Here is a 23,559-nt window from a genome sequence, read left to right as displayed (position 1 = left end):
TAAAGAAAAAAATAATAGTGATAATAAAAATAAATATATAGTCATAATAATAAAATTAATAATAGAAAATTAAATAAATAAATCAGTAGAGGAAAAAAGGCAAATTGATATAAAAAATAAAATAAAATAGATATTATTGTTTTTATTATTATTATTATTATTATTATTATTATTAATAATAATAATAATAATAATAATAATAATAAGAAGAAGAAGAAGAAGAAGAAGAAGAACTAAATAAAATAAAAAAATACAAAGGGGGAATTCCACACAAAATCAACAGGTCTCATATTTTGTGGAATTTTCTTATTTATTTATTTTTCTCCAAAACTGAGGACGTTTTAGCAAATATGCTGTTTCCATTCAGCTTTTCTAATGTGATACTTCAAGATAAGCATAAAAATATGCGAATGGAAGCTCATATACTATGTCACTATATTGTTTTAAAGTTGTTGCTGCTTCCCCAAGTGGTCAGAAATCAATTATTGTAGCTTGAACATTTTTAAATCTGTCCCTGATGTTATTGGTCCAGTGAAAATCTGAGAGCTATTTAATGCCACTCTACTAAAAAACCTCATAGCATATCATCTGATTTCATTTAATAAGAGGTATTACTGTATCACTGTGTGGCCGCTGTGAAGAACACACAGACATATTTCCATAATACTGAACACCAGTTCTTCCACTAGGAAACATTAGACAACATGGTTTTTTAATATGAGCCCAATATAGCTGCTCCAGAAATATGAACTATCTGTTTTTCCCTCAGGGATTTTGCTGTTATCATTTATTAGTGGTGACAAGTGACGAGTTACCAGATATTCGATGCATGTGTGCAAGTGAAAAAGAGAAAGACACATAGAGAGAATGATTCTTGGTAGGAAAAAGTTACACAGAAAACACAGCAAAAGAGATAAATACACTGCAAAAAAAGCCAACTTGTATTTTTTGGCCTAAAACAGTGATTTAAGTTGGTAAAACTTGGAAATATAAATGACTGACATTTAGGGCAATAATGTAAGTTAGCACAACAAAGGAAGCCAGTTGCATGTTCAAAAACAAGTTTGTGAGTTGTTGTTACTTATATATTTAAGTTGGGGTTCACAACAAGGGACAATAGTTCTGCTAACTCTTATTTCTTTGTTGTGAAATGCGGGAAAGCAGTGAAATTCATTAGCAAAAGCTAGCGGCTAACTGATGCTAGCGGCGCTGCTTGTTACAGCCACAAGAGTAGCCATTAGCGTATCAATGCTAACTCAAAATTGTGGTCGCAACATTAGCTGACATTTCATAGCGGCGTTACAATCGTGAATTCAGAATTCAGAGTTGAGCAAACTCAAAAACAAAACTTAAAATATTTAGTTCAATTGTCCAACTTAAAATTTTATCGAAGTTTGTTGCCTTGAAATTTTGAGTTCACCCAACTTTTCTTTTTTTGCAGTGTAGAAGATAACACATTAGAAAAAGATGAAATAAGTTGTAGAAACATAACAGAAAATATAGACGGAAACTAAGAAAGTGGGAGATGATTTGATTCATTGAAGGTTCCGTAGACTTATAACCATCATATCCAGGGAGGGTGGCGTTTCCAAGGATGTGGCTGTCTGTGGACTGTGGTTGGGATAAAAGGGAAGGAAGCCAGGCGGCCCTGGAGGATTCCTCCCAGGGCCTGTCGGGAACAGACACACACACACACTCGCACGCACGCACACACACATACACACACACACACACACACACACACACTCGCAAAAAGAACATGTATGTAAATGAGAGGCTATCCTCTAGATCTGGTGCACAGATGAGGTTAATTGTTTCCATCCTTCTCAACAAGCTGTGTGCAACGCTCAGAAAAATCAACTTAGATTACACAGACACACACCACGGAGCTTTCCTTTCTTTCTTTCTTTCTTTCTTTCTTTCTTTCTTTCTTTCTCTCTCTCTCTCTCTCAGACATTCCAGTGTGTACCCATAAAAGAGGTTAATACCCTCAAGGATGGGTCAGCTACAGATGTTTCAGATGTTTGCAGGTGATTTCATCTCTCCTGACGTGATGTAACATGTATGCAAGTCTCTGTTTTCCAATAAATGTATTTTTCTCTCTGTTGTTTTCTTCGTATACTGCTGTGATACGAAATAATAATGCATATGTTTCCTTTGCATTGGAATATACAAAAAAAGTCCATTTACTTAAATCAAATATTTAAATCAAATTGAAATACAAGTTTTATATCCATAACAGCCAATTCGGTTTTTATTTTCAAAATGTTGTATCTTTAACATTTTTTAATTAATCAAGAACTGTTTCCCTCCCAAAAATTAAATGTCTAATTTATTAGATTGTATCCATAGGTGTGTGAGATTAATCAAAGAGATTAAGAAGATAAAAGATGGCATGCAATCAAGATCTCATATCCGCTTCAGCACTTCCAGTGTATAGTAAGGGTATAGTAGAGGCTATTCCAGCTGAGTTAACCAGCACTAGTCTGGTTATAATGAAATACTGAACAGGCCTACTAGGCACAGGCCTAAAGGCCTAAAGTGTCAGGAGGACCCCAGCTTTTACCTTCAAAATGTCACTCAAAAGGACACATACTGACCAAGAAGAGATCACAAAGACACATAAAATGACTACAAAAGACACAAAGAGACTGCAAAGAAACAAAACAACTGCAAAGAGACACAAACAGACTCACAGCAACTAAAGGCATCTTTCCATTAAAGTTGAAGCCAATTTTCAATTGAAATTTTGAAATGAGAGAAAATGCGGATTAGGGATATTTTCATCAACTGGTTTATATATTGCTGTAGGCAATTAAGTGTCTGTCACTTAATGGTAGGAGAAGTAGAGATTTTGCATGAGAGAAAAAAAACAACAACAATATAGAAGTTGCTAGTGGGACAACCTTGGCCACCCACGAGAGAAAATGCAGAGAAGTCTTCAGGCATTGGATCCTGTTTGTTTTCCCTTTTTTTTTTTAGTAAAAAACAAAACAAAAAACAACAACCTTTTATACATATTTTAGAAAGTTTTATCAAATTTTGGTATCTCCATCAGACTTTTCTCATGCGACTGTGCATAGAAATTTGTTGATGGAAAGACGACTTTTAAAAATGGCAAAACAACCACAAAAAATTAGACACAAAGCAATTATCGTACAACAAAGATAACCAAATGACGACAAAGAGACTCAAAGCAACTATAAAGAGCCAAAAAACAACGACAACAAAAAGAGGCTAAAGAACTATAAAGTCTTCATGCTCCTATAGGTGTTAGAGCCTTCTGGGGCCTCATTGTCTCATTATCCCGCCCTGAGTCTCATGGATTTAAAAAAGAAAAACAGTCTTGGCACAGCTGTGGAAATATATAGAAACACCTGGATTTAACTTTAAGCCTAAACCAAACAAAAAAGATGTTTATGTAACTTGAGTGCATCTCCGTGAGAATCAAGTCAAAGTGACTCATCACTTGTGACTGATTGATTTGCTGTTGCTACAGTGAAGTAAGACAACCTGACCCGGTGTGTTTATTTCAATTCAAGAGTCTCTCTCCCCAGTGTGACCTGTGTGACCTCTTCGAGATACTCCAATTTACCCAGCAAATCCTTGACCATGAAATCCCTGCAGGTCTGTGGAGCGCAGTAAAACAGATATAAGTCTCGATGCTTTCCTCAGTGGAAACAGGAAGGTGCTGTAGTTTTACTCTAATCCCTCTGGACATTTGTAGGGTGTCCTTGGATAAATTCCACCTCAAAGGTCCTGGAGGGTCGCATACCTGGAATCAATTATCTTTCTGCACTACCAGTCCAAGCTTTACCCGCAAGTTTTCAAATAGGGGGTTATGTGACTGTAATTTTATCTATAAAAAGTTGTTTCTCTTCTATTGTTTAATACTGTTTGTGACAGTATTCTCTGGCATGAAGTCCACTTATACTGCTCATAACTCCTTCTTTGTTTCACTGGTTACAATCCAAAACCGTCCAACAAAGACAAGGATTCATTAGGTTCCAGTAAACTATAATTAGACTGGGCATCTAAGGTGAAAAGCATTAGCTGAAATTGCTGCAGCCTTTCATTTAGCATGGCGCTGGACTGTGCAAATGATTTGTAATTATCTTTTAAAGAATGTTTTTTTCCATAGATCGTCTCCAGGAACTGGGATTTATATACGCAGACAATAATACAGTCATTGTTTCAAGTGTCAAAGGCCAGGATAAACTCAATTATGTGAAATGAGTTTGGCAGCAGAAGCATGCATTTTAGAGACACATTGGAAACCAAAGCACAAAAATACTGATGTGAAAAAAAGATAATTTGAACAATCTAGTACTGTAAAGTGTATCAGTAAAGTGGTCCTTAGGCTGAAAGTGCATAATAAAAGCTAATTGTCGCTCAAAAAGCTCAATAAGCCTCCACTTCATCTCAGATTATAAACAGTGCCTATGCAAGTATACATGCAGCAGTTGGCAATTTGTTCCACTTTATTGGACATCGGCCTGTTGCACAGGGTAGCCCACAGATGATTAGTTACTTGTTGCATGAATGGCACCACATGCATTTCACTTAGAAGTGTTTAAGGCCTTGTAAGGAACAGGGTCCTGCTCTGGAAAATAACAAGAAAGACCACATCAAAGGTAGAAAAAGGGGGAAAAGGCCGTTTTAAAAGGTTTGGTCCCAATACTGGGGCAGAAATACTAACACTGGAGGATATCAGTCTGTGGCCACTCTGTTAAGTTATTTTAAACTACATCACAAACATACTTCTTGACCTTCATTGTTAAACAATTTCTTCTGCTTTTAGGAATAAAAATGAACATAAAGCATCTTTAAATGAATACCTTTTCTTCCTGGCTTCCTGAAGGAGGAAAGAAATGAAAACATGACTTCATCCTAAAGTCCTGCACTGGCAGATCCCAACAATCAAAGGCTTTAAAAATCTAATGTCGAAAGAATTTGCCTCTGCATACACATGCGCTGACAAACACACACGCACATGCCATAGTTAGACCAGGTGTTTCTCTATTTTTGCTGAAAAGGACTATAATCCCATAAAACCAAGGTTAAGCAGTCTAGCAGGTTGTTAACGTAATTAACTTGCATGTTTTCACACCCAAACAAGTCAATGTCCGGATCCAGTATGTATATTTATATTGTATCTATCGGCTGTATTTAAAAAATGGGTGATGTTATGGTACTACATCACTTCATTTGTGGATTACCATCTTGAAGCATTTGGGCTGTTGCCATCTTGGGTTTTTTTGGAAACAGAAGTAGCCATAGTTGAATGAGAGGGTGGAGCTGCTGGGAAGGAGGACACCCTGCTTTATCTTCTATTTTACTCTAAATGAGGCCATAATTTAAAAAATGAACATCATACTGTATCGAATAAGACTTGAAACTAGTGATTGGGACCATAAACTCATTGGGAAAATGGTAAGGTAATAAATCAAGTGAGAAGTATAGCTCATTTTCTAATTTTTATCATTTTTTGCAGTCGCCCCATGCTGGCCGGTAGAAAGAATGCAGGTTTAAGGCTTCAATTTTCAGACCTGGTGGTTGCCATTGTATTGTATCACATATTCCAGTATTATTTCATACAAATGGTGCATGTTCGACGAAAGCAAAACTATACTTAATACTTCTGATTTATTATAACTTAAAGATCCGTCATGACATGGTGAAATCTGACATGATATGATGCGAAATATCTCAACATGCTGATATTTTAGCCTACTTGATGGTCTGATTTCAAACAAAAGACAGTAATTAAATACAGTCAATATGATAAATTACAAGCAACACAGTATACTCATTCATCGGGTTCACATCATACATCAGGTTCAAGCTTAAAGTTATTAATGATTTAAGCACTTTCCAAGGATCAGAATTTGTTCCAAATGAGTCAATATATGGTTTAGAAGATGTGCACAGCTGTTGCAGGCTCACATATGGCTTTAGTTCTTTGACACAAGGATACTGGAAACACAGACACCACTGTCTAGCACATATAATTTTTTTTCTCTGGCAGATCCATGGACAATGGTGAGTCAGAGGAGTCCAAGCTGGAGGGGGTCTTACAGTTCTGGGCCTCTGGTCTGCCCACCGACACACTGTCGAACAATACCCTGGATTCTCCACAGAGATCCTCAGAATGACATCAGACCCACACTATGCCAAAAGTACTTCTCGATTTCTCAGTGATTTATGTTTTAGGTAGTCCACTAAACTCATTTTGACGGTGCATAATATTTATACAGAACGTAACAACAGGGAGTCTGATCCATCAATGAAGAGTTGGATTAGGTTTTATGTTTCCATTCCTCTGGTGAAATAACTTAACGGTAATCATAACATCTTGTACAGTTTCTTCTCTCTTTTTCTAGTGTATCTTTGAATAATAAGGTAAAGATTTCTTAAAGACACAAAGTCCACAAAACATTCAGTCTGAGCTTCAGTAAAAAGCTGTTTCAAGGTTTTAAGAGACTTTAAACATCTGTTTATAAACTGTCTCCAGACGTCTTGTCTGAAGGACAAAGTCTTCGACAAGAGAAATTGTAACAGCAGATTTTGTGCATGGAAAAAGAACACTGCACATTGCATGTGTGTGTGTGCATGTGTTTTAATTAGGGCATTTAAAATGGTAAAATCCCAGCACCCAAACACACATGAAAGAGAGAAACCTCGAGGAGGGGGCTGTAAAATGACCCCCAATCCCCAAGTTGCATTTGTTGTGACTACAATACAGCAGTAAAACAGAGTTCTGGACACTTCACTGTGGGAGTACAGTAACTTTTTCCAAAGGCCTGGTTTGTGCACAGGCTAGTGAGCAAACAAACACATTTAGGACATGCACTCACACAATGTGGCACCGTGGTTGCTGTGGTTCTTGACCTGCTCTTACACAAAGTTCATGAAATGAAAGAAGAAGCAGAGGTTGGCCTCAAATCTGCACTCTGTTTGGATAAAAATCTGTCTGCCATGCAATGACTTCACCAATTGGTTTGTGGACTACTGTTTTGAAGCCTTGAGTTTAGCATTTTTGGCGAATGCCATCTTAGTTTTATGGAGCAAGAAGTGGCCATATTTGGAGGAGAGAGTGGAGCTGGGCATGATGCTAATACCCCTTTTGCACCGAGGCAGTTCAAGTATCTTGAACCAGTTCTTTGCATTTGGACAGCCAAAGAACCAGCTGGGATAACTGGTTCTAGAGCAGCTTCAACTCTTTGTTGGTCTCGAACCACAAACTGTCTACGTCAGGGGCTGGGGGCGGGATTATTGTGATCAACAGGACCAACTAAAACGTGTATCATTCATTTTATTTTATTTGTTTAACTGCAATGGGATATATACAGGCTAGCATTAGTAGGCTAGCATTAGTAGGCTAGCGTTACAACAAAGGCTCACATGAACTTCTTCTTTTCAGTGTTAATAAGAACAAAATCGCTGTTCATAGCATTCAAGAAGAGCAGCACAAATGTGTAACAGTTGGGTTTGGATGCCACAAAGCAAGGAGCAACATTTGTAAAGAGACAATGTATTCCGCTGTTGTTGTTATTATACCTGCTGATAGATAGATAGATAGATAGATAGATAGATAGATAGATAGATAGATTACTTTATTCATCCCCGAAGGAAAATTCGGTTGTCACAGCAGTCCGCTATTCAAGTACAATAAAATACAATAAAATAAGATACTGAGGTAGCATAAATAAAAACAACAATAGAAAAAAACACAGAATAGAACAAGGACACAAGTTTTAAAAAAGCAGATGAGTTGGTAGGATGGTTGGCAAGATGATGGTAATGATACTGATGATATGATGGCAACAATGCTATGGTGACTAGACGGTATATAATTGTAATAATAGTACAGTATATAGTATATAATATGTAATAATAAATAAATAGTAACAATATAAAATAAAATAATTATAAATAATTAAAATAATTATACATAATTACAAATAAAATAATATGATATATAATATATAAATATATAATAATAATAATAATAATAGTAATAATAATAATAATGCTGAGATAATGCTGAGAGCGGAGACGTACATAGACATAGACTGACAGAAAAGCAAACAGGTTGTGAGAAGGTTCACAGGTTTATCTCTGTTAACCAGCTCCAGCACTAGCACTAGGTTTGTGTTGGATTAAATGGGGTATCAGTTATCAGCTAATGCTAGTATATTTCATGGCAATCCACCCTCTTCTCTAGATTTTGATGATTTCTTCTCAGATGCTAAATGTCTGAAAGGGGATCATTAAAGTCATTAGGATTCATCCTCTGGGAACCATGAAGTTTAAAAGCCAGGTAGGTCCCCATCGTTTTTTCCTAACTTTAAACAATGGTTTTTGTGCCTAAACCTAAAGAAATGGTTCTGTTTCACAATGTTAACATTTTGATGAAAACAGAAGTGGTGGAAGAAGTATTCAGATTGCTTACTTCAAGGACTACCACACAGTGAGATTACTCCACTACAAGTAAAAGTCCTGAATTCAAAACTTACTGAAGTAAAAGTACAAAAGTATCAGCATCAAAATGTACTTAAAGTATCAAAAGGAAAAGTACTTACCATAGAATGGACCCACTCAGATTGTTTTATATATTTGCAAATATATTATTGTTATTATTGATGAATTTATGTAAGCAGCATTTTACTGTCATCAAGGTAAGGCTAAGTGTAACTACCTAATATGCTGTTATGTGGTTTAATTTATTAACATGCATAATAATTTTAAATTGATCGTACTTTTTCATGTTAAATCTTAACCTGAATGTAACTAGTAACTGAAGCCGCAACATGTAGTGGAGTCAAGCTAAGCTAATACTCAGGCTAAGTACAAGTACCTCAAAATTGTACTGAAGTACAGTACTAGAGTAAATGTACTTAGTTACACTCCACTATTAACGGCCAGTCATTCAGTATGCTATCATGCAGTACAAAAATCAATCATATGATCTTGACCACTGACACCGTAGTCAACATACTGTATTATCCCCACTCTTCACTCCTGCTAACTGCCCTGGTGACTGTTTCAACATACATCATCAACATCTGTTTTAGATCATTAAACTTCACAGCAGTTACTGTGAACTCATAAATCTCAAGTCAGCAATTTTGGTTGGGTTTCGAGGAAGACAGGGCAAAACAGAGTTTTAGAATGTATTTAGTCAGCAGATTTTATCAGTTTGACTGAGAGGAAAGGGTAAAGCAGCATCTGCAAACTGTGTATAGGGACTATATTGGAATGGCATTGTGTACAAACAGTAACCTGAAGCAAAAACTCTCAAACTTTCAGAGTGCTATCATTATTACCGCATACTTTTGCAATTCTAGGTTGCTCTCCCTCAAAATAGCTATAAAACTGGGGCTTGTGTTTTATATATCCAAAAATGGTAAGACGAGGGGCAGAATGAAGGGGCATATTTTTCATCACAAAATAAACTGGAGTCTGCCAGGATTCAGAATTTAGCATATCCAGACTGTTGGAAAGGATTCAAGGTTAATTTAGAAACCTGGCTTCCGCGAAAGACATTCATCCAAAAGCGCTGGGTGATTTGTTGGGATTTAACAAGGGGCAATAAAATTAGGTCTACATAATTAACAGGTGTAATTAGCGAGTCAGTTTTTTTTTTTAGAAGACTTTTTAAAAGTGAATCTTAAAAGGGGGAGGATACTCATTTCCCAGCTTTTTTTTCATTCAAACTGGCTCACAAATAGAAAAATAATGAATGATGCTTTTGTCCAGCATGAAAATTGGTTCTCAAAAGTTTACGAATAGAAAGTAACTGATGCTGTCCCAAATGTGTCACTTTTTCCAAAATGTATAACACAAGTCAAACCATAAACAATGCCAATCAAGACAACAATAAAAAAATAGTAAAAATAGCATATTCTATCCGCCAAAATGACCAGATTGCAAAGATCTCTAGAGAAGAACAACAATACTGTAATGACACCAGTTAAACTCAGAAAAGTCTTATGTGCATGCAAGCATTATTACACAATTAAAGGGGCTGTTTTCATATGTATGGATGCAGAGCTCTTCCATATGAATTGACAGGCCTTTCTTGTTGGTGCACATGGCAGCATGGTAAATGCACATACCTGTACCATATGTTTAGCCATATGCCTTGTGAATTTTTGCAGACAAGAAATAAGTAACACTGAAAACGGCCTTTGAAGAGGAGGATTATTTGTGCGACAGGCAGTAAACCCAAGGTAAATCAGGAACATACCAAGTAGGAAAACACTATCTGAAACAGCCTCCCACTATTCATCTCTGACAGAGATTCAAGGCTGACCATACTATTACGGAGAATGTGCTTCTTGCTTGGTGGCACCCAGCCTTTTAAGAGTTTTATTATGGCCATGTCTACCTATTGGCTTGCACACACATACATTGCTGAGATAATACATCTCTGCAGCTGTTGCAGGGAGTGAGTAATGGGTCATGCCAACTCCCATAGTGCACTGTGGGAAAGAAGCTAAAAAAGAACAGCAGCATTGCATAATCACCATCACTTTCACATTGGATTCAGGTCAGTTGAATCCAGTTTCATTTTAGTGCTTTCATTCAGTGTGTTCAGTCAGCTGGCCTTTGATGCTGGGATCTGTTTGCAATGCATCACTGATGATGTGCTCTGCAGTAAATTACTATTCCACGCCACCTGCTGGACAGTCACTGTAACTGCAAAACAAGATATCTGATTGTTTGAGTGCACTTGTTTTAACATTTCGTCACACTGTTAAAATAGTCGCCTAAGTCATTTTTTGTCAAAATTATTATTTTTTTCATCCTCAGTTGATCAGATCATGTGATTTTACCCCTTTAAGATAATGCACAATGTCAAGTGTGTGACTTAAGCGGATTTTTTTTTATGCCTAAGTCAAAATAAAATGTGACTTAGGCAATTTTTTAAACATGCCTTTGTGACTTAAGCAAGATATGGTAACACTTTATTTTGAAGGTGTCTACACAAGAACATGAGCGTGTCATAAACATGACATGGGATGTGTCATGAACATTAATGACACTTTGAAGTAACATTAATGCTCATGATACTTGTCATGTCATGTTTCTGACAGGCTTGTGTGACTCTTATGTAGACACCTTCAAAATAAAGTTTTACCATGTCTTGTTAAGTCACAAAGGCACGTTCAAAAAATTGCCTAAGTCATTTATTTCTCTTAAGTTACATCATTTACACACAAACTGTTATTACTATGCCAATAGCCATACTTTGTTACATCCTTTCCGAGTGAAATGATCAATAAATGTCATATTTTACACTTATATGTTATATGTTACACTGGTGAAGTTTTTTGTGTTTCCTGCAAAACTTGAAAAAAATAGTTATGCGATTTTTTTTAACAGGGTGACGATTTACATCTTTGTGTATTATCAACTGGTTACTTTAGGGGCAAAAGCTAAATAAAGCTTACTCATAAATAAACAGTGTGGAAATAAAAGACTTCATCTCACATTATTAGGGACGTACGACGGCGTCTTGTTGCTATGGCAACCACAACACGCCATCCAGAGAGAAATCTGTGATTGAGTGTGGCTAACACAAGCTGTTAGCTGTAACGTTATTCAAACTGTGATTTTATAGTTTCATAAGAAAAAGGGACGGAGTCTTGAAGACGTGTTCGAGGAGGCAAGATATTCAAAAGTAAGGCCTTTTTCACCAGGATTTGTTTCTTTGCTGAGCAGACAAACACCCACAAAAACATTCACTACTTGTAGCTAACTCGTTAGCTTCTTTTTAAAGATGGCATAGCGCAATGTTTGGTTTATTTATATACAGTGTATGTTTTTTAGCTAACTAACGTTAACGATGGGAACACACAACCGTACACATCCACTTGGAGAATCTTTATACAATAAGTCAGGTGTTTTTGACAATTAATACGCTCAAAAAAGTCATTTTTTGGGGTTTGTTCATGTTTAAGAGACAATTCAAACATCGAAAAGGAAAGCTAGTGTTAAATTTTAAGAATGCTACGGTCAAAAAGGACGAACCGTTTCAATTTAGAGCTAACGTATAATAAACACGTGTTCTGACTCTCTTTTTTAATTATAAATATGCCCCAGAAATGTTGGTTTGTAGTCTTAAAACATAATGTTTTTTAAATTTTTATTTCCGTCAACAACAGACTTCAGACTCGAATCCTTCAGAATAAAAGCGCTAATTGCCTCTTCTTCATTTTATCACATAACCTGTCTGTATTTCTTCTGTTGTGGTTCTTGAAAAATACTACAATCCTTTAAAGTCAACTATAAATGTATATGTAGTCTAATGTACTTGTATGTCCTTAGTAGTATTTCTGGTTTTCCAGTATTTATAGGCAGTTGGGTGATAATATCTCTTGCACCTGTGACCTTCTACTGATTTTTTTTTTTTTTTGAGTAACTGACATCTAGGAAAATTACAGAGATAATATGTATATTTCAATATATGGGTATGTATACTTATCAATAGATCAGTAGATAAACTCTGTCTATATGTTTTACATTAGTGAGTCTATCTGAGGAGCAGCAGGATAGCAGGAGTCCCAGTGGAGGAGAAGTGGAGCTGAAAGAACAAGAGGAGGAGGGAATAGAGGACTCCCCTTTAGTGGCCCTTGCACCTGATGCTTCACTCCCAGAGGAGCAGCCCTCTGCTCGTACTGATATTGCTGCTAGTCCTGCTTTCCAGTGCCTAGATGAGGTAAAATGTTTCATCGAAAAGTGAATGCTTGGTACTTGAATTCATCATGTGGATGAGAACAATGCTTTTCTATTCACTTGATCATCACAAACAGTAAACAGACATTAAAGTCACAGGCCCACAGGGTGATAATTTTTCTTCTGTGAAGTTGATATGAACTCATTCTATTATTGAGTCACCACATTGTGAACCCATATATTAAGTGCATGCGGCACCTCAGCTCATTTTTACAGGCGTCCAATAACCCACACTTCAGAGTTAGGGATTGCTACTCATGCTAAACTTGTATACATTTTTGTATACATTCATTAGGATGCTTTCATAATGATGAGCAGGCATAAATATGATTTCAAACTACCAAACACTGCAATGTACACAGCCACGTAGTTAGAACTTTATTCATTTTTTGATACAAAAAGTGCATAACTTTTGGCATGACAGTTGAATATGAATGATAGAAAAGATCAATATTGTACACACACAAAGCTCCAAATACACACATAATTACTATGAATGGTCACAATAATACACTGTCCTTATCATTGCTCAAATATCAACAATCATGAGACCTTGTACTGTTTGACCTATGTATTATATAAAAGCTATCATACCTCTCAAAATAAAATAAATACTGTACACGTCCTTAAAGTGATCTGTCCCCGTCCTTCCCATTCACAGTGTGTATAGAATGGATTAAATGATGCTATACAGTTTTCTAACATTAGGCGGCAGTATTGTACAGGTGGTGAATCAAAGAGGAGATTTTTTTTTTCTTTTTAAAAGTGAAAACTTGTGTATGGCATCAAGAGATGTGCAGTAGTTCATTGCACCCAGAGATAATGGTGGACATACAATTGGAACAGTTTTTCTTTCAGCAGTGTCCTGCTCCGTGGCTGCTGTCAAGAACAATTTACAAGAGCATCAATAATGCAGAGTGAACTTGGGAATGATCCAATAAAAATGTATCTCAGGCTGCATATTTATACTGGGATGTTTTATATTGTATAGGATGATGATACATTAGGGAAGTGTCCCAGTGTAATTAAATAAACGACACTGAAGCTATTACTTGTGCACTGCTGCCCAAAGCGTGTAGTATATCACTTCCTGTAGTTATTATTTTTAAACAGTTTGACTCTGACCGCGGCATGAAGTCGTTCACAATGAATTTCAGAGCCACTCAAAACTGTATCATCAGCTCTCATATACCTCACTTGAGTGGCTGCTGTTAATTATGAAACCATTTAGAGCGAAGAAAAAGTGACAGCTCATTAGTTTTTACTACTACTGTGTGCTGTGCTGCGTCCCAACTGGGTTTATAGCGGGAGGCAGCAGGACAGAAAGTGGAGAAATGTCAGAGAAACAGTGAAAAATCTCTCATGGTAACCCTCCATATAATATTATGGCCCCTGTAGGAGGCTGGCCTTTACACTGCATGTTTTTTTTATTAGTCCATCATCGTTCATAGTCCATTGTCCTTTAGTATCATCATTTTAATCCAACATTTTGAAGGCCACACTCACTGCAGTGGTAAGAAGTAATAGCACAGTTAATTTTTTTTAACAATTATTTTAGTTATTACTGCATTCAAACTGCCTATAGGGCTTATAGTCTTTCTCGGTGTACACGAATGCATGTGTAAATGTGTGCATGACTATGCGCATGTGTATGAATTTCTGAGTCTACTTGTTCTTCATTCTTTCATTTTCTGACTGTCTTTGTTTGTGTCCGTCTATCTGTCCAAGTGACTATACTAATACATACCTGTCCCCTTATGGAGCATAATTCTTGGGCCGTATCATCATCTTGACAGTCTTGAAGGCCTGCCTGTAGTTGGTAGGGTAGTACTCTGTCGACATGTTGTGCCATGTTCCCCAGAAGATGCCGTTCCTGACGCCCTTGTACCTCTTGTGATAGTACTTCCCGTTGAGGTTGGCGGACATGCAGGCGTCAAACCACCAGCCGGAGCTGTAGTAGGCGCCGCAGTTTCCGGAGGGATACATGTCATTGTCGCGGTCGGGCGTGGAGAAAAACTTCTGGTCGTGGTTGAAGTGCTTGTTGAAACTGATGGCATTCCCAGCGGTCCCACTACAATGAAACATAGATTAGATGTAGTCTTTCCTTGTGATTATTTGATCACACATACATGCACACACATTGAATCTAAATTGTACCTGTATCCGCTGACAGACAGCCTGTAGCGTAGGAACTCATTGGCCACATAGAACTGGTCGTACTTCGCATACTCCCGAACACCCTCGAAGTCCTCCAGCTCAATGCGCAGGATCATGTCTTTGGCTTTTGTCATCAAGTGGATATGGTCGTTGCCCAACCAGAATTCACCTCTACAATAGAGGAAAAGGAAGGGGACAAAGCAAAAGGAGAGATTATTAACAAGCTCATATACTTGTACACTTGATGAGAAAGTGGATACAGTTTCTCAAGCTGATTTAACTCATCGCCAGAGGGGAGGAGGAGATGCAGGGGGATTGTAGTGTGACAGTAAAAGAAATATGAGAGGAAACATTATTCTTTCAGTGGGAGGTTAAACTAGATCTGTAGGCATGGTTATCAAGAGGTAACAATGGTTTTTGCCTCCTTCCTACTGTACCAGAGAGGATATAGAGAATTCAGCTGAAATTTAAATCCTTTGAAGTGGAGGCACTGTGTTAAACAAAATATGATTTGTGTGAAATTATTCCTCCATTTTTACACCATTTTCCCATAAACTTTCTTTCTTAAACCATTAATTTATTCAACAACTTTATTTTCTGTTAAAAGGGGTCAGCTCTACTTAAATAATGTATTTATTTAATTGTTTTCCATATGATAGTAAGTGATAGTGAAAACAGGTGGGGAACAATCATGGCTAGTTAGAACAGGTGGTGAACAATCAGTGAGAGTGGGAGCAGGTGTGCATGGTTAGGCCCTCTAAGCACTGAGTGACTGGGCACTCTCAAGTTGTTAGAGGAAGGGTAAAACGATTTCACAAGAAAATACACTCTGTTGAAGTTAGTGATTATAGGCGTGTGTGTGGATTCCTATCGACTAATCCTGCTTTTTAGTGTAAGAGAAAAATCATAAATTAATGCTTTGTTTACTATTGTGTATTGTTTTTAAGATTTGTGTCAGTCTAGTTCACCCCTATGGTTACCCGAGCAGATGGTAGGTTCCAGCTAGGTGGGGCTGAGAAGTTGATAAAACGCCAGTTTCCAGCCCACTAGTGGGGGAGTAGGTGACAGCTTGCTGTGGGGTTTAGTTGTTTTTGGGGTTTTTTTTTGGTTGGGGGTTCCTTTTGAACTTCCCCCTTCTTACATCAGTGTGGTGTTTGAGCCTCCCATCTTGCAATCAAATGGCATTAAATTGACCTATACCATTTTCCATTTAAGTTTGTAAATGACTTGTAAATCCCCCCAAAAAATACCATAACCTCCTCCACTGTTTCTTAAAGAATAAAACCTAAAAAATGCAAGTTGGATAAAACTTGTCTTTTCGAGCCTCTAAGCAACATCTGAAAATTTACAAGTGTTTTCCCCCATTCAAAGATATCTTTTCAGAGAAGCCTTGGAATGATATATGAAAGCCCATTACCTGAGATTCCCAAAGCCTTTCTTGTACTCGGCCCAGGTGCGGTTGAAGCTGACAGACCCATCGAGCCGTTGCTGTATCACGGTCCATCCCCCACCAAAGGACTCCATGTCACAGAAAACCTCAAATGTGCCATTGCGGGGATCAGGGGTCACACGATACACGCCGTTCTTCCTCGCCTCCAGCACATTGTAGTCTGAACAGTCCCGAGGGGCTAGGATGACTGTAGGGAGATGGAGAGAAAGGAGGAGGGGGGAGAGAGAGGTTCGTCTTAAAGGGAATGTTACTGGATGATATTAAATAATCTTTTCACTTTGCTCTGGCATTTTACTCAGCCCATCCAAGAGACAGTAATAGAAACAGCCCCTGAGGCTGACGAAGACTGAAGAAAGGCAAAGAAAATGCGATAAGTTAGAAGGAAATCCAGCTTTAACCATTGTGGAAGTTCTCATTCCTGCATTAATTTCCGCAGCAGTGTAGGCAGTCACACACAAAGCAGTTCAACATGTTCGTTAGGCAACCTGTTACCAGACTATCCCCCTGCTCTTTGTGTCGATCGAACTAAAATTCAGCAAGTCATCAAGATTAAACCGAGTACTATCTTTCAGTAAGCACCGGAGAACGATTGCTTCTCGACATGATGCCCCCTTTCTGGAAATCAAATTCAGTATCAGGACTCCAACATGAAAGTAAATGAAAGGACAAGGGCCACTGTTGAAGGATAAAAGTCAGTGACCTTCCCCTGTGCTGCACCACAGGCCCATTTCATGCAGCTCAACTACTTTTTTATACCTGCCCACTTATTTCTCCATACTCTTGCTCGTGTCCCCTGTGTTGCGCTGCAGGCTGCTGACCCCATCCAAAACCAAGGTCCAAAGGCCCCTGTCAGTTAGCATTTGGGAATTGAAAGGAACAGACTTGTCAAAACGTGGGAAAGTGTAAAACTGGATTAGAGAGGCGTACCCCCTCCCCGCACTTTCGGCACCTGGAGCCTAAATCATCCTGACATTGGGCAGGCAGCATGTGGACTCCTGCTGAGTTTGTTTGACGCAGTCCTTAGCTGATACAGTTTTGTCATACTGTTAAATCTGTTTAGTGGCTTGGTAGATTATAATACAGCAAAGGTAGGGGGGGACCATACTGATTACAGCGGGCCAGCCGTCAGGGTTTTTTAAAGCAAAGGGAGGGGAAGTCTAGACTTAATAGTGTTTTGTGAAGTGGAAAAAAAGTGAACTCATGCTACTTCTTTGTACTGTTAAATTTGGATTTTCTTTTCATGATAAAGGTATCTTTGTCACTTCCAGTCATTGGAAGAGAAGGTATGTGTTACTAGTAAGTGGTAAAAGCAGCATTCAGGCCTTTTCGGTGGCTTTAGTTCTGCAGCATTCTTATGTATTTTCCATTCAAAATATGCAGAATACTTTGTGTGCAAAATGGCTGCAGATGGTTGATCACTCCATATGGAAAACAACGTATCCTTGTCACGTTAACGGCTCTGTCTGAACTTGGCATTCAACGTACTGTCCTGTAAATTCTTTCAGTGTCTCCTTCACTTCAAGTGACTGTAGCTTCTCCACTTCTCATTTCCCTCTCCTTATTTGTCCCTATCTGTCTGGGCAGCCAGTATCCCTACGCAGACAAGAGCCATCTCATCTGACCACCTCTGGCACGGTGCCTGACCTAAATAACTCTAATATCAGCCTCTTACTGATGTCCAAATGACTGTTGGCTGATTGGCTGTCTGACTTTTGAGGTGCCTGTTGAGTCAAATGAATGGCTAGTTCGGTATATGGACTCTAAAAAAGTGAAGTGAAAGTGAAGCCAATCAGGAAAAGGCCTTAAACCTGCATTCTTTTTAATGGCCAGCATGGCCGACTCCACTAGATACAAAAAGAAGTCTATGGGAAATAATCCTACTTCTCAGTCTATACATTACCTCAGTGAACATTTCCTTATGAGTTTATGGTTTCAATTCTTTTTCAATACATCATGATGACCATTTTGTAAATTATGGTCTCATTTACCCTCTCGTCCAAATATGGTCACTTCTGGCTTGAAAACTCCAAGATGGCAAAGGCCAAAAAGCCCTAAACTTCAACACTGTAGTCCACAAACCAATGGGTGACATGCGTCCACTTCTTTTATGACGTCTGTGTTGGAGTGGTTGACTGCTTTGCCCTGCTTTCTTGCTTTTCTACTTCCATAAAACGTAACTACTTGCTTTTTGACTAACCATTTAAAGAACAGTGTGCAGTCAGCCAAACACGCAATGTAAACTACATTGCGTGTTTGGCTGACTGCACACAGCTAAGTGATTGGCATGAAAGGAGGACAACTGTTATCAAGGAAACATTCTCTATGGCAACCAGCAGACAGCAAAGATTAGCACCTGTAACGGAAGAAAATGTGTATCCAAAGTGATAGTTTAATCTTTCAACACAAAACCAGCTTAAATAGAATACTGCTGTCTGTTTTGACAGAAAGCGACTCCCATCAAAAAGCAACACCCTTCCTGTAGGAAGTTGTGTGTCATCACATTGCAGCCGAGCAGTTCCTGACAGCGTGGCGGACTGGCCATCCATTCTTTGTTTATAATTGAGTTAATGTAGCTGAACAGTAACATGAATTGCTATCCATTCACCTCAAGGCCCTAATATGTCTCACAGGAGTGAAAGTGAAGATTAGTGCTTGCAGCAGGGATGGGAATTGGCAAAGAGGGTGAAATAAATGCTTACAGCACTGAGCTATGAGTGATAAAAGCATCCTGACAAACGTGCCATTAGTCCTTCTTGATGGCAAAATTGCAATTTTACATTGCACTAAAATGTCTGGGTAATGTATGCCAATGTTTTATTAGATGCGTGTCCCTCATCAACTGCTGCATTTCTGAGCTTGGAACAAAGTAGTTTGGATAAAGGGATGACAAAAGTTCGAAAAATGTATTTTTCTGAGCATCCTTAGATGTCTTTTTCTAAGCCCACTGAGTGTAAATGTTGTTTGAACTGTGTGGTGTAGCTTAATGAGCTGTACCGGGGTGGCTGCTTTCTAAATCCCTGCGCATGTGTGAGTGGTTGTTAAATTTGCTTGCCAATGATCCATCACTGCAGCTCCTATCTAGATAAAAAATCACATCTGTCTCATATGACATCTCCTAGAAATGTTATCCTGATATAATCTTCAGACGATGATGTTACCTTATGTCTGCACGGTTTGGATGAAATAGGAATTTAAAGTTGGTTTGTGCAAATCTCTAACAATTATTTAATGATTTAGCTGCAATTTGGCAGCTGGATAGTTTATTCAGGAGTCAGGGGGACCATTTAGCCATGAATTGCTTCACTAAGCGATTTTGACATTGTGATAAACAACTGGAAAACAGTTTTGACTTTTTCACTATATAGTAAGTAGAGGGATGTATTAATTCAGCATCTGGTGTTAGTATTTTTTAAGTTTAAGAGACTGGAAATAAAACGGGGCTGGTGTAACATGAGGAAAACTCAGCTAATATAAATGAGTATGTCTCAAGACGTAACACTTGTGTAAAACAGCAATTAAAGCAATTGTTTATACTCATGTTGTGAAACTGCAGAAGTATTATCATTACAATTTGGTCTATTTCCATGGTAACAACAGCTGTTCCTTTTCTGCTTCTTTTGGATTCCCTTCAGACACCATCAGGCACGATTTCCTAACTTGCGGGGGAATTATTTGCCGGTTCTTGACTTTAACATGACAGATTGATGTACAAAGACAAGTGTTACTGACCCTGTGTGCCATCCGTGACTAATGTCAGGAAAGCCGCCCGCATTACTTCTTGTGTTGTTGTCAAGAGATAATGAGAGCTAGGTGTTTTATGCAGGAATGAGCACTCAAGAGCATGACCTCCAGAGGGAGAGAGAGGCAGGGGTAAGGAACCGGGAAAGGGGATTAAAGAGGGAGGGAGACAGGAAAAGTTATGGCAAGGGAAGAAAAAGAGTGGAGATATGAGGGGAAATGGGGAGACGACGAGCAGATAGACCGAGGATAAATGCAAAAGGGAGAGAGGACAGGATTGAAGGAGAGTTTGAAGGAGAAAGAGGCAAGTTTAGTAGAGAAGAAAACACAGACGAAGAGGGAAAGCTGGGATTCCCTTCACACCACTGTCCCAGCTAATCTACTTAGGAATAAGCTCACATCTGTTTTCCACATAAAAGCCCCGATATAGTGTCACATTCACTCATGCAATATCGGGACATTATTCAGTCTCAGTCTGAAAAGAGGCCTGCATTTCGACTGTGCCCTCATCCAAATAAGCTTTTGCATCAATGTAAAGTGGAATGTTTGGTATGCTCTGCTAGTTTGCAGTCCTTACTGATGGGTTTTTACACAGTCTGCATCATGAGCTTCAACTTCCATTCATCTCTAGAAAGTGTTGCCTTTTTAGGCTATCTTATACACTATGTAGTAGTGTAGGTGCCAAGTATCTGTCTCTCCTTTTTTTGAGTTTTTGCATATGGACAGTAGTGGAATGTCAAAGCCCTTGAATTAGTTATATAAGTTGTAATTTGAATTCTCACATTGACCCCTCATTGTCATATTGCTTCACTCATGTGGAGTATGACCTCAACCTAAAGCTATTTTGCTGTGGTAATTTCTGTTATGGCTGCACTTAGCCAACTGGGGGTCTGCTGTAGTAGTGCAGTGGATGTGTAAAGCTTCTGCAGATCCTCACTATTGTGTAAAAGTGATGGAAAATTCCTCTTATGATTTTACGTAACATTGTTCATATCGGTAATGGAGAAGGCATGTCGCAACAAACCACTGTGTGTAGATGTCAATGTCATTGTCAGCATGAAAGATTTCATTTCCCATTTCCCAGAAGGAAAAGCCTCATCTGGTGAAGGTGACCACCCAGAAATTGGTTGTTTGTAGTGATTACAAGACGCCATGTCCACTTAGGCATGATTGGATAGATCCCATGCCAGAGAATTCACCTCACGACACCCTAAAAAGCTGCCGGACGTGAATGGTGTGTGCCGGAGTTTCATTACCATAACAACATCTGTGGTGAATTTTAAAGGAAATAGAAAAGAAGAAGGAAAAGAGTAAAGGCTTTCTTGATCATGCACAGAAAGATTGGAAAAAAATCAATACGTGATAGAGGAGAGACATCTTTGAAAGAGCAAAGATGGAACAGAATGGAATATAACACAATAAAAAACACATAGAAAGAGGTTTTCAGGCCGAAAGAGAATACATGTATAGTAAATAGCTGAGAAGATGGAGAGAGCTTTCAAATGACAATGTAAGATGGAATTGAACAAAATAATGGGAGAAAGAGTGAGGAATTCAGAAGGGAGAAAAAAAAGGCTACCAAAATAATCTTACATTGAGGGGTGTTCTGGACTGCACACTGGGTAGTGCAGGTGGAGCTGAGTTTATTGACGACTCCAGTGATGTTCTCCACCCGTCTGTCCACCATAGCCTGCACGTTGTCCATGTTGAGCAAGTTGAGCCCCTCCAGACGACCCTGCATAGCGGAGATCTGGATCCTCGCGTTGCGCAGGCTGGCTGACATCTTATTCAGCTTCACCTGGGAAGGGCCAGAGCGGGGAGGAAGGAAATTATTTCTGTGCACTGAATACAAATCAGGTGGATTACTGAAGTCACCAGCCTCCTTCATTGTTTTACCAGCCAATTTGAATTTTAGAATAGAAACGAGTCTGCGTGATGGTTGGCCGTCTGCCAAAGTGACTGTGAGAGTCAACAAACTTACCAGGCAGAGCAAAAATTTACCGCCATTTGGCTTCTGTCTAACGCTGTTCCCCACCCTGTTTATAGTACCAGGAATTTTCCCTGGTGGATTGGTGCCAGGTAGGACTTTACAGGTCTTTAAACATCTGGCAGGTTTACATTCCAGCTGGGTGCGTTTGACTGGGCACATTTAGGTGACTTTGTTCATACACGGTTTATAAAGCACATTCTGGTTTAGTTTGTTTAGGTCAACGCCACTACAGTTTTCACAAGGCTGATAACGATACTGGCTCACTGGGAATTAACATCACTTTGATGGAAATGCAGAAATTGGTGCAGTGCCACTGTTTGTACAGACCTCTATGGTACAGGATGTCTACTGATTTTACAGTTTGAACTAAGCCAAACTATTCATTATGTTAATTTTTAATAGGCTGATAAAAAATACACTTAACTTTTACTGATATCTGTCATGAGAAATTCATAAGCAATTTCAGAATATACCCAGAGGTTTCATCTTTGCATGAAATTAAGTGCATATAAAATGTCTTTCATTAATTTGTAAAATATTTAAACATTAAAATTGTGAGACTGAACTGCTTCTCTTACCTGCATCTCCTGCATAGTGCTCGGGCTCGGTGTAATTTTCCCAAAACTAGAACCATGCCCCAGTCCAGCAACGTCCACAGTAGCTCCAGGGACCATCCCATCTCCCCGTTCCTCTTGGCTGGCCGGACCTTGCACGTCCTGTCCTGTCACTTCATCCCCAGCATCCCTCTGAATGGGGACCTGCGTCTGTCCCTGGTCAGCTTGCTGATGTGCAAAAGCTCCATTGCCCCGTGCCCCACGGCACTCCTGGCACCCGCTCTTCAGCTTGTTCACCACCTCCTTCAGGCTTTGCAGCTCCTTCATCGTCTTCTCCAGCAGCCTGAACTGCTTGGGCAGCTGGATGGTGAGGGGAGGCAGGGTGAGCTGGTAAGGGCAGTCCTCCCCTTCCTCTGCCCCGGCCCCGGAGCTCCCACACTGGCCCGAGGGTCTCAGTTTAATGGGACAAGAGGTGGGAGTCCCAGAGTCAGATCCCAAAGAAAAGGGTCCTCTAGTGTCCCATCTCTGGTGTGAGTTGACGGGGAAGTCCGCTGCCCGGCTGGTGCGTGGCACTAATGTGGCTGTAAGCAGCAGACTGGCACAAACGCAAAGCACAACTGTCCTCATTTTTCTGTGTGAGATTGGTAAAAGAGAAATAAGTGTGTGCAAAGTGTCTGCAACTGCCTCTGATATGAACTTAAAGTGTCTGCATGCGTAAAGTAGAGTGTATGCCTGTCTGTGCCCGCAGCTGCAGATTGTAAGGATAGGAGAGTGAATGTATGTCCAGTATCCTATTGGTTCAAGAGTGAATGTGTGTATGAGCACAGCCTGCAGGAGGGAGAGCGCAGGGGAACTGCCGCTGCTGCCTCAGATAGCTGTGTCATTAATATCAGGACGAGTGAGGGAGGGAGGGAGGGAGAGAGAGA

At 39.1% G+C, this 23,559-nt stretch overlaps 2 protein-coding genes across 4 annotated transcripts in view; one reads left to right on the top strand and one right to left on the bottom strand.

Annotated features, from left to right (window-relative positions):
- The first annotated feature begins 11,555 nt into the window (after window positions 1-11,555).
- The window catches only part of ccdc146 (coiled-coil domain containing 146), a 55,367-nt gene continuing 43,363 nt past the window's right edge, over window positions 11,556-23,559 (top strand). The window contains exons 1-2 of the mRNA XM_059326123.1: window positions 11,556-11,689; window positions 12,537-12,727. Of these exons, the coding sequence (XP_059182106.1) occupies window position 11,689; window positions 12,537-12,727 (192 nt within the window). The 5' untranslated portion in view covers window positions 11,556-11,688. The remainder of the gene's footprint in view (window positions 11,690-12,536; window positions 12,728-23,559) is intronic.
- fgl2a (fibrinogen-like 2a) lies at window positions 13,110-23,464 on the bottom strand. Of its 3 annotated transcripts, none has more exons than XM_059326125.1 (6): window positions 22,658-23,409; window positions 21,683-21,887; window positions 16,319-16,538; window positions 14,902-15,072; window positions 14,492-14,815; window positions 13,110-13,623 (listed from the first exon to the last, which is right to left on the bottom strand). In XM_059326125.1, exons 1-5 carry the CDS (start codon window positions 23,258-23,260, stop codon window positions 14,500-14,502), a joined length of 1,515 nt encoding a protein of 504 aa, XP_059182108.1. In that variant the 5' UTR covers window positions 23,261-23,409; the 3' UTR covers window positions 13,110-13,623; window positions 14,492-14,499. The 3 variants fall into 3 exon arrangements, with proteins under 3 accessions (XP_059182108.1, XP_059182109.1, XP_059182110.1); XM_059326126.1 differs by having other exon boundaries at window positions 13,110-13,620; XM_059326127.1 differs by having other exon boundaries at window positions 13,110-14,815; window positions 22,658-23,464.

The sequence above is a fragment of the Centropristis striata genome, chromosome 22, assembly GCF_030273125.1.
Source record: "Centropristis striata isolate RG_2023a ecotype Rhode Island chromosome 22, C.striata_1.0, whole genome shotgun sequence".
Lineage (NCBI taxonomy): Eukaryota > Metazoa > Chordata > Actinopteri > Perciformes > Serranidae > Centropristis > Centropristis striata.
Note: the sequence above shows the minus strand (reverse complement) of the source record. Positions and strands in the feature narration are given on the sequence as shown.